The 12170-nt window shown below is 48.6% G+C and overlaps 1 protein-coding gene across 1 annotated transcript; it reads right to left on the minus strand.

Annotated features, from left to right (window-relative positions):
* Positions 1 to 1730: 1730 nt before the first annotated feature.
* VFPPC_06263 (sulfite reductase flavoprotein alpha-component) lies at positions 1731 to 6569 on the minus strand (the record flags this gene model as incomplete). Its single annotated transcript, XM_018285321.1, has 6 exons — positions 1731 to 1894; positions 1951 to 5129; positions 5185 to 5476; positions 5527 to 6305; positions 6369 to 6409; positions 6462 to 6569. The coding sequence occupies 6 exons, from the start codon at positions 6567 to 6569 to the stop codon at positions 1731 to 1733; spliced, it is 4563 nt and encodes a 1520-aa protein (XP_018142405.1).
* Between the last annotated feature and the right edge of the window lie 5601 nt (positions 6570 to 12170).

Raw genomic sequence — 12170 nt, forward strand, 5'->3', positions numbered from 1 at the left:
GTGGTGGGCTAGACTGTTTTGACCTCTCGCTAAATGGTCGCTTTGGCGATGCAAACTAGAAACTCCTGTACTGGGTTCAAGCATTAATTTGGTACCTTGGGCGATGCGTTGCCTCGATCAATCATGGTTAAATGCTCGGCGACTTCTGTAGGCTTGAACGTGTCATTCGCGTGATTTCCAAGCCTTGGAAGATGTAATGTGTAGCCGGATTTGGGTAGCCGTTTGCATAGTGTTCTCTTTGAAGAGGTGGAAAAGCACGTATTAACATCTATCGCTGGGACAGTTGAATATCCGGTTCCAACATGGTCACTGCACTCAGACCGACATGCCTAGCCCTTACAAGATACATTTGGCATGGTAATAAAGTCAAGTTACGATATGTTATGTACTGAATGAAATTGCATAACAACTATCTAGCTCTGCTGTTATCCTCATATAGCATGCACCCAGATGCTCTCACATCTCCTCAGGAGCTGCGCCAGTCCGTGGCCGAGGAACTTTGTCAAACTTTTTGCTGGGTACTTTCGTAGAATATACGCCATGGGCTATCAACATGTTGATCATCGCTCCCCGATCGAATCCTTGCCGAACTAGATCCTTTTGTGTCACTAAACCGTTGACTCTCGTTCGATCTGTTGTTCCCTTCCTTTTTTGACAGCACCTCGGTACAGCCAGTATCTTCTTCCCTGTATACTTCGCGGGATCAACAGTGAAGGGTAAATACATGTTCGCGTATTCGCCCCCATCGTGTTCTACCTCAATAATATTGATCTGCAAAACTTCTGGAAAGTAGTCGTCGGCAGGAACAAGGTGATCAAATGTTACGCCGTAGTAGTCAATTTCACTAACAGGCGCACAGAGCATCATTAACAAGTTGAGACTTCACGGGTTGAACTAGTAATGATGAAGGGCAGTCCTTCTTTTTCTGATCCACCCATCCCAGGTACTCGTCTCGCATAATCATGTCATTCTCGATATGAGGGCGGACGTCTTGTCCATATAGAGTTTGGTAGGTTATCTCTGCGAGCTTTGCGCCGGCTTTCTGAAACGTCTGGTCACAGACATCAACATGCCACGGTACATCCGGAAGAAGTTTCTGGATGGATACTAGCGGGCCGTCGATTTGGATCCTCACGGGCTTGTCTAGCGGCGGTGGGTGGAAGCAATGAGCAGGGCTTTGAATACATTCTGGGATATAAAGGGGGAGAGCCATGGACGATGGTGGAATAATGCCGCGAGGATTGATTCCGAGGAGTTGTCTTGGAGAGAAGGACTCGGACCAACAGAAGTAAATCCTAACATGGAATATATTGACCCCCTCTCCAAAGTGTCCAACAATGAGCGCCCCTTTCAGTGGCCTATGTGGCTCATCCGCCCGATACCGGGCTCACATAGTAATTTACAGTTGATCAAATGACTTTATACACGATGTGAAGTCACTTACTTCTATTGCCAGTTTCTATCGCGCAAGTCCGTTACTCAATTGTATCGCTAATTCTATTCTATTTTACGTCAAAGGGCAGAGATCGGTTGCTTGTATCAAATTTCTCTAGTCTCCCGCAAAATATTGATGGCTTCATGCTGATCTACAATCGCGATAAGCACCAAACTACTCATACAACATCTGTACCCTCACAGCGTCACTAGCCATTGACCTGGTTCTCTGACTTCTGAAATTCATCGTTAGCCTCTGTGTTGCCTGAGCACTACTTCCCATGGATTTCTGCCGATTAATTTGTCCAATCATAGAGGACAGCATTGCATGCCCATTTGGTTTCTGCATGCTCTTCTCTTCCAACACTGGGTATTGCACCAGCGAGCCGTGGCTTGATGCGCTGCTCACGGACGGCTGTCGACTGAGCGAAGAAGACCTGCTGCTTCGTGAGGAGGAAGCCTGACTCATTTTACTTAGAGCCCTGTGCAATGACGATGATTGTGATTGAGTCGGACTTGGGGAGTAATTAGCTTGCGGCTTGTTCAACATGGTCTTTGTGTTAATTGCGTCTAGGTCCATCTTGGCGGCTGCTTGGGCTAGTTGCTCCAGATTTAGGCCACCAACGGGAATCTTGCTCATTCTTCGGATGGCTTTGTTGTTCTTTTCCACGAATTGGCTTATGGCTTGTAAAGCACCAGCATTGCCGGGTATATCTGAGGAGCTTGTGCTTCTTCCGCGAGTTTGATGCAGAGCATTGAGAGTTCGAGGCTGCAGCGACGGTTCCCGTGTAGATGCAGCAAGAGTAGCATTGATCTTGGTCATGACGTTGTCAAAGTCAACATTCTGGTTAGGATTCGTTCGTGACATGAAGTAGGTGGAGGATTGTCCAGTTGCGACAGAGTTACTCTCCGCATTGTTTGTTAGGACGAAGAAGCTTCCATCACGAATGTATTTGCGAACTCGTGCCCATCGTGATCGGGCAGGATTCCGCTCCACAGCAGGGTTGTACACGGAGAGCTGAGCCAATTTGGCGTAGTAGATTGTCAATCGACGAGCCATGCGCTCCAGAATCTGTAGTAGGAACCCTGAAAGAGCAGTCACTCGAGCCGAATCCCGGTCTGCAACGTCGTCATCATGAGACGTCCCTTGTGTTGTGATGTCGTCCAGAGCGTCCATGCCGGTGCATGCTTCCTGACGAAGATCCTCTAGGAGTTCAATGTCGAGCTCGACACTCTTGGCGGCATACATAAAGACGCCTCTTTCATAGAAGCGGAGTGAGCCTTCCTTATCGACGATCAGCTCACCTACTCGCCCAAGCTCCTTGGTACAAGTGATTGCATCGGGACTCGTTTTAGCACGCGCAATTGTTCCAAGTATATCAGGCAAGTTGGCTTCGATGCTTCCAGCCACACTGGCACTAGCCAAGCTGAAGGATAACTTGAGAACAAGTTCTTGTAGCTTCTCTCCGAACAGATTTTTGAAACCACCCTGGAGGAGTCGACTCTGATAGGCGTAAAAGGTGCGGGTGGCATAGCTGTTTGGCATACTCTCCTGTGACCATGAGTTGTATGTGCCAGCTGAGCTCCATGCCGATGGGAAATCCATGGTGCTTCCTGTCATTTCATGAACTTGGAACTGGTGCGCAACCAGTACTTCAACTGTAGTTTTCAGGTAATCTGCCCACAAGTCGTACATGGAAGAGAGTACCTCGTTGCCTTGGTAATTCGGCTTAGGGGTCAAGTGCCCAATGAAATATTTTGTCAGCAAACTAGACACCTCGGGGTTATTCGTATGCGCTAGGCTATCAAACGTCTGCGAGCAATCAACACCGGCATTGGATTTGATGATGAGCGTTCCACCAGGGTGCATGGGTACGAATTCCGTAACGTCATATACGCTTCCATGTACGGCGATCCACATCTGTGTGCCTTCGCGATGGCCAGTGTGAAGCGCCAGCTGAGAAAGAGGAAGCGTGGGAAGATTGCACGGAAGAGGTTTCGGCGTCATGAAGACGTCTAACATGAATCGTCGCTCCGCAAATGCTTTCTCGACAATTATGTCAACATTGTCAACAGTTGCGGTCCGGTACGTATAAACTGCTTTCCGAATACCATTCATTACAGAGTCAAAGACGGAGACGGAACCACAGACGTAAAGGTAGCCGCCGAGACCGCCTTGCTTCTTGGACATGATGAGGTCGCAAATTGTATTGCCCTGCTCGACAATAAGGGAATCAATGTAACGTGGTGAAATGTGTTTCTCGACCAGTTCTCGCGTGTGAGGGTCATATGCGAGGCCGCGGGAGTCTCTGGAGAAGGCAATATGGGTTTCTATGAGCCCAGCATGAACGAGATTTCTTAGTTCTTCTTCGAAACAGAACTTTTCTCGGGACTGAACACCAAGATAGAGATAGTTTCTTCCCCCGGAGAGACCAGCGCTCGCCAACCGTGCCTGCCAGAAACCTCGAAACGGAGCGATGCCGCTGCCACCAGCGAAGAATGCACAAGACGCCATTGAGTCCAGCGGAAGTTGGAATGCAACAGGGCGAGAAACACCAATCAGTACTTCGTCTTCCTCGGAAAGCGATAAATTGTCTGCATTCGGGTTGGGGTTCAAGAAGCCGCTTGACACACCGGCACGCATCACACTTTCACCTTTGGCAAAGGTATCGCAGAGCTCATACTCTGCTCGGGAGACAGCCAAGTCAACAGTGCTGGGAAGTAGATCCTCGGTGTAGCTGGCGATGGAATATGTCCTTGGCACTTCCAAGGTGACTAGGCTGGGCAACCATTTTGCTACCTGGCTCAAATCGAATGCCTTGTTCCAGATCGGGGCCGGCGTATCGGCGAGAGCGTTTTGGAGCAAATCTCCTAATGATCCCCGTACTGGCCACTCATTCGTAGCTAGTACTTGAAGGACCGTATTGGATGAGGCATGCAGCATTTCGTGGATCTGAAGAGCGAGTTCCTTTGTGATGGGTGCCAAGTGACCTCGACGCAGAATATCCGTCACAGTGAGTTTCTGCACCTTTGTATGTCTCACGGATGCGAGATGAGCCTCGAAGCGAGACCAATTCCCTTCAACGTCGAGGGGTTGGTCAATATGTTCTTCCAAACCCAATGCAGCTGCAACTTTGGCACACTCCTCCCAGCTGTTCAGAGGCATAACGGCTACTCTGTCCCCAGGCATGAAAGATACACCGGTGTTATATAGATCCAGCGTGACTAGTGAAATGGACCTGGAAGCATCAGAATCTACCATGGCGCGGTTGGAAACGCGAGACACGTAGCGACACTCCTCGAATGTGCCGCGCATCTGATGAGGTTCAACTGGAAGCGCCCCTCGATACGGTTCGAGGCGCTCCTTCATGGCGTCAGAGAACTGGCGATGAGTCTCCTCCCAAGGTCGTCCGGCATCAGCAGCACCCGACATTCCGTTGGTCTCTGTTCGTCCCGTCTTTCCAGCGACTTCGAGAATGCCAAAGACTTTGTATCGATGCACGCCCATGAATCCACGCTCGCCAGTGTAAGCCTCCACAATACCATCAAGAACCCCCATGAGTCTGGGATCACCTGAATGCTCGACAAACTCTGGTATGCGATAATGGTATTCGATGGCGGCGATGAAAGCACGGTGGTTGGAGGGAATCCAGGCTCTGAGATGAACACCTTCTGCGCCTAGGAACGACTTGTACCTGCAAACGTAAGTAATCGAACGTAACTTTGACCATATGAATACTTTTGTCTTACTTCTTTCGACCGAGAAATGCATCCATGACCAAATATGGAGGAAACTGTAACCCTGATGTAGCAGGGCAGCGCTTAGAAAGAGGCGCCGAAAACTTTGCCCAGTGAACCCACTGATTGGCAGGGACGTAGTTTTCACCAGCGTTGGGATTAACTGAAATGGAGTGAAAGGCATTAGGCATGCGCTCAAGGATCTCTTTCAGCCTTGTCATTTCCACAAGGAGACCTTCCACGTTGCGGTTCATGACGTGCTCCTGACATGCCGCGATGGCGTCTGGGCCGTGTTGGAACGACGCTACCACAAATTAGCATGAGTTGTGAGATAAACGAGATGAGTTAATGCACCTGAAGTATCTGCACAGCCCTTCAAAAACGCAATCTCAGCCTTGTAGCCAAAGATTGGCCACCTCAGTTGAGTGTTCTCAAATCGAGCCACATACGGACTCGCTGAGGTCTTGTCCTTGATCTTGAGATTATAGGAAGCCTGATCCGGAAACGTAAGATGAGGCAACACTCTCCCGAGTCTGCGGGAAATCTGGTGGTACGGCAAAGCCACAGTCATGGGAATGCCAACGAGTTCTTCGCCCAATTCGTCACCCATAGGACAATTCGGTCTCGTATTGGACGGAGTGGTCGAGCTATCCGTTATGCCATGCGTACCGTCGTGCTTCTCTTCGAACCGATAGATTGAACAAATGATACCCAGGGCTACGACTGCCGCCCACAAAGCTTGGTCAGGAATGACGTCTTCAGTCCCTTCCACCAGGGGCAAGGTTGCTACTGCTTCTCGAATTCGACCTCGAGCAACAACTCCCGGTAATCTCTCACAAAGATCCGACCATACTCTACCGGGAGATCTTGCAAGCGCCCCGGGTGATTCGTCGTAGTCAGGGGGACACATTCCGTGCTGAGAGCTGAGGTATCCGTCTCTCCAACCCGTCTCAGGCCCTATCTCTTCTGCACGGAGCATAACCTGACGTGCGGGCGCGCCAAGAGCCGCAGCAAGAGCATCTTGCTCATCGGCATTGTAAGCATCTAGCTCTGCTTGACTGGTTACGGCGCTGAGTTCTTGCTCTGATGGCATTCGCCTATTATAAAGCAGGTGATTAAGCGCCTTTCGCTCTCTACATACACCGATATTAGTCCTTCTGAAACAAAAGAGTAGTATGAAAGTCTGGGCATTGTACCTCATTCGCAGCCAATCCTCAGCATCAACGCCGCTTGAAATCTTGAGTCATCATTAGCATTGTCATTGAATCTTATATATCGCCAAGACTTACATCAAACACTGTGCGAAGGTCACCAGGTTGTGAGAATCCCGAAAACGCACAGCCTGCGGGCCCTCTTGTATGTTTGATGCTTGCTCTGCTGCTCATGCCGGCGCCCATTCCAGCCGGGCAGCTTCCTCTTGACCCCGAAACGGGACATGTTGACTCTCCCATAATTAACAGACCAAGCTTCCGTTGGGGTTGGGACAAAAAATAAAACAAGTCATGCGGCCACCAGGGCACGCTGTAACGACGTCGCCGGAACGTAATAAGTAACAATGAAAAGTTCAATTTTGGACTCAACGTGTAAGCAGAAGCCCAACAACTCTACACCCCATACGTCCTGATGTTCTCCAAGTTGGCTATATATTACTGATGAAGGGACAAATAAAAAGGGGGATGTGAGAACATGTGAGATGAATAAAAATATAAAAAGCATGTCAAGGTGAAATCAAAGCTCAACAACGGTCAAAAGTCAGGGAAGCCATGTCTCAGAAAAATGCCTAGGTAAGTAGTGCATGTTTCATCTGATTGGTCTCCATAGGACTTCAGTTTATTTGGGACGATGTTTCAGATATGTCTATTTAGATCCGAAGTGTTGGCTTACGTTGCTTCGTCAATTCGACCCTCTTTTGGTTTCACTGTGAAGGCCGGCTCATGGTGCCAGGAAGTGTTAGGCTTAAAAGTGATCCTGGACTCAGCACATGTGCATCTACGTGGAGCGAATAGATTCCTCGGGGGTATCAGACGGGCTTAGATGCTACAGGCTGGGCGTAAAGACGAGGCTGATGATGGACTTACAAGGCTGTTGTGACTCGCCATCCTGTGAATGAGCGATCCATGGCGACTTAACACAAGATGCCGTGAGCCTGAAACAACGCATGGCACAAATTGACCACTCTCGGTTCGGGTGTCATTACGAATATTGCGGAGATCAAGGTTTGCGATTCGACCGATGGAATGGTATGATGGGGTTGTAGATGTGTCAAATTGAGCTCGAGCTTCTCGAATACTCAGTGGCGGGCATGTCATCGGGATCATCCGGCATGTTAGGCTCTTGCCACTTTCTGACAAGACGAAAACTTGATACAGTGACATTTGCACAATACCAGTTTCAGAGCTGCCTATGACAAGTTTAAACGCACATGAAAGACTTCTGGAAAGAGTATTAGCCTATGCTGTTCGCTTTTGCCAAGTGCTATATACAAGTTTGATCATCATCAGGGAGGCGACGAAGATTCAAATAGATTATACTGCATGATTTGAGATTATTAGTCACCAAAAGGAGGCTACGTTGATGTAGTAGTGATATTTGACAAATTCATAGCAAAATCTTTGTCCTTGTGTATCTGGTATTTGTCATTTCACAATGTCCATGTCTGGCCGCGATCGACGCCAGTCACAGCTTGGTGGATTCCATGTTTTGTACCTATAGGCTGTAATGAAGTTATGTCACAACATAGCCGGGGCTTGGTTCTGGAACACTGGGTAGGCAAAATATACAGATAAGTTCGGATAACTCAATTTGTATTGTATCTAAACTCCATACAATAGGATCCGTAGACTTAATTTGTGAAAACATGTATGCTGTACTGCTGCGACGCAAGAACTTGGCCAACTTCCCGGCAAGGCAATGCCGACGGAACGGAGATTCCCGTAGCTCTTGTGAAACTTCTAGAAAATACGTAGCAGATGTCCGGGCTCTGACATGCTGCGAAGGGTTCGGAAACTTGTCTATATCCACTGCTACTCTCCGGCAGCCGGAGACTGCTAATACTACCGGGTGTACCAGCAATGGGCCTTGGATTTCTCAAGGAAGAGTTAGCATTGACGCTAATGCAAGTAGGGTACTTGGTCTCTCAATAGGATCGTCGAGCGGACGTAAGGCTGCACTGCTATGTATCAGAGGGTCACATCCAAGCAGCTGCTACGAAAAACTTTCTATCTTTCCACCACTATGGCCGGCTAATCGTAGTGAAATGTGCCCAGAAAACGTAATGGAAACTGAAGAAGCTGCCACGCCCTTCGGCGCCTTGCACACCCTCAGTTCAAAAGCTCGACAATGCGCGCATCTTGAAACCATCTCGTTTGCTGGACATCTTCAATCAACTGCTGGAGTCCGGCCGCCACAGTCACACTAGACAATTTATCAAGAGACCCGCGTTATCCCGACCAGTAGCAGGCGGGAATGGTAGATGCGTTGTCATATTTTCAAAAATCGGGCAGTTGTCTGGTAGATATGGAAGGTATCAGGGTCATGCGTACATCAGAAACGGGCATTGACCGGAGAAACAGCGGAGTGCTTCCAGATGCTCTGAAAGGCGAATGAGGAGTGTGACGATGAGCCTCAAAACGCCACTGATGCGAGTAGACCTGGTAATTACATCAGCCTTTTAACCGTATAGTTTGCTTGGCCCCAGTCGCGTCCCGCCAAAGCCTAGTCAACAAGAATTGAGATTATTAGTAGTGAGATGCTCAAAGTGTATGTGTTAATATAAAAAGCCGTGGGCGATTTTGTACAGTCGAAAGCATCTCCCGAGACCCATAGGTGAGCCAGGGACGGAATTCAGGCTTGAATCTGGTGATGCCCAATGTCCTCAAACTTTGTTTTGTGACAAATTGGTGGTGGCTTGGATCTAGTTCTGTTGTCATGACGGTTCATTTGAGAGAAGATGGATAAAAGCTCTTGAGGAGTCAGATGCGTCATTCGCTGATCTCAAGCACATGTCGCATTGTAGTGTCGGGATAAGAATCCCCGGGAGAAGGTAACATTACTAAGAGAGCCAAGTTATTGGTTGGTGGTGTCTTCTTGGCAGGGCATTCCATGGTTTTATGAAGGCGATCTTTTGCAGCGCATGCACATGTACAAGTCGAGCATAGCTGAGTCTCATCCAACCACCATTAACTCGAGAAACACACTATGTTGACTGACAGACCATCTTGGATAGGGCCTTGTATTGCCGCGATAAACGATCAAGAGATTGTGGCTGCACATCCGGTAGCCCGGAAGTCCGGTGCCATTATCAGTCAGTCCAAGGTAGCATGTGCTTTTGGGTAACCCGATAGCGGACTATTTTATGCGTCGTGCATCAGACATTTGGACCAAATGGACACTATTGGTGATTTGCCAAGTCACTTGGTCACCAAACCCACTACATCTGGCAGACATTAGAGTTCTGCATAGTGCCCAATCGTTGCAAAGAGAGTGCGCCATATGCCATAGGTCCTATCTCAGATCTCCGTGGGGTTTATTTGCACTGGTTTCGGGTGAAACAATGAGCGTGGGGGCAAGATGTTGAAGACAGACGCATGTGAGTCTCCGTTTGTATGGGGGATCTGAGCATATAAGTATGCCAGCAAACTGACGGTTGGAGTTATGTGCAATTAGATGTGTTCGCTAGTTACTAGATCAGACCATCAGCATTGAGCTTCAACGACCGAAAATTTCACAATGTCTAAAGTCGACGATTCCTCTGTTGCCGGCGAGGCAGGCAGTTTCGTCGACTGCAGTACTTGCAGAGGCTCAGAGGCGACCTCATCCAAAGGAGGAAATAAATTATGCGAGTGAGTTCATCCAATATGCTCTACTTGAACCTCTCATTCTTTGTTTTTTGAGTGTTGGATCTCTGGATACACGTCGAGTTATCGACACCGTGGAAGATGTAGCACTTGTTCTTCCGACTTTGCTATACCGTTTCGCAATCGCTGCCCGTAACAAAAGGCCCTCCGCTCCGTTCTAGCTAGTGGCAGCATCTCACACATTCATGTAGAAAAACACCAAACACAAACCATGACTTCGAACGGGTAAATAAGACAGACCAAGCGTCGTTGGGAGTCTTCGTTTATGAAAACCGACAAAGTGAGATGCCTATGAGTGAGAGACTGGTAAAGAAACAGCACGTTTGATCCTATGGGCCGGAATGTGGTGACAGTAGGAATACATGGTGTATGATATTGAGATGAATTGATGGAAAGTTGTGTAGTATTTGTTCCTTTTGCCTTCCTTATGCGTAAATAAGTTACAACCACAGTAGGATGACAACAATAAGAATGAATATCCCCCCGATGCTGCCTCCCCATGTGTTCACGATTCTAGGACTGTCTTGTTGTTATCATCTTACAACCCTGCGACTCGTTCCATGCTACCCATGTATCTTGCAAAAGCAAAGCAGATAAAAGCCTGCCTGGGCATCTCAGATGTTGCTAGTACTGAGAGTGACCTTGGGAACAATGAACACTGTCCCGTGGGTCCAGGCGGACAAAAAGTGGGACCAAGCCCCGTTCCGAGAGTGGTTCAGCTCCGTCCGGGACCCACAAATCCGGGCGCGTCTTCATGTTAATCCCCGCCTCCTTCGGCGTCTGATTCGGTAGTTTCGTGCTTGGAGATGCAGTCTGCAGTAGTCGTCACAGTTCTTTGGGGGTCGAGACCCTAGGAATCCAATGATATTTCCATGCGGGATACCTTCTTGATGGCGGACCCTTGTTCGATGAGACAGAACCGCCAGGACAGATGAGGAGACAAAACCAGGGATCGTATTGCGGTTTTTGTTTTCAACAAGTGGTAACATGCTGTTGACAAGAAATGAGTATTAATGACTGCTTTTATCAGTGGTGTCAGTTGTCCTTTTGCCGTGAGACTCATGCAGGGCTGGCTGCCAGGCATCTTCTTGTCATATTTGTCAACACTTACTGAGTAGGTGTGTAGAACCGTTCGCCCCCGGAGGGTGTGGAGGAGCGCCAGGGTCCAACGAGGTGCTGGACACAACGGCTTACGGCCTGGGGTCAGAGCGCCCCCCGGAAACCTGGCGATGACCTTCTGAGGTATGTGTGGCAATAAAGATGTTGTGCCTGGCTATAAATGCCATCGTCACCCCTCCCTGAAGTTTGCAATTATCTACATTCTTAGCTTCTTTCCGGTAGTACGGTACGTTCTCTTTCTGTCTGTCTTACAAACTTTCTGAACGGAGTCATAACAATGTCGTCTCCTGCACCCAAATCTGAGACTGTTACTTCAATCGAGACAGTGAGCATGCAGTCGGCCTCTTCAAGCCAAGTTCTGTCTGCGACTAAGGACACTGACGTGCCTCCATGGTAGGTCAACAACACACAACATGACAGCTCGAGTAACGCCTCTAACATAGACCCAATAGTACTAGTAGTAACTTTGACCTGACGTTGCGGGATGTCCAGGCATCTCCCGCTATGATGGTGTCTCGATTTTTATACGAGACTAGAGCTGGAGAGGTACCCGTGAGCGAGCGGTTGATACAAATGCAGTGGCTGCAACAGTAGGTATAGAAAAGGATGAAGCAGTCTGTTCGGGCTCATAGGGCTTAGTGTATGTACAAGTTATTGGTCGTGGTTATTGTTCGAGTAGTCGTGGCGGAGGCAGGGTATTCCATCAATATGATCACTTGCGATACGCTTAGCCCCGAGCCACTTGCATTATGACACTTCGTTTGATCGCTAAAAGACTTCAAATGTAACCCAAAAACCTCCGTTTGCATTTGGTGGTACCTGACTGGTGATTTGCTAGGTCCCAGCAACATGCACCCCGTTCGGCGGTGGAACATCGGGATCAAAAGTCCTGCCAACACTGGAAAACAGCACACTTGTATTACAGTTCATCCAAACGTCCTTGACAAACTTGAATCGCAGCGTTGGGCTTTCTTTAATTTACGCTAAAGAGGGGCTGAACTGCCTGTACGACCTGACTGAGAC

This window comes from Pochonia chlamydosporia, chromosome 5, assembly GCF_001653235.2.
Source record: "Pochonia chlamydosporia 170 chromosome 5, whole genome shotgun sequence".
Classification (NCBI taxonomy): Eukaryota; Fungi; Ascomycota; class Sordariomycetes; order Hypocreales; family Clavicipitaceae; genus Pochonia; species Pochonia chlamydosporia.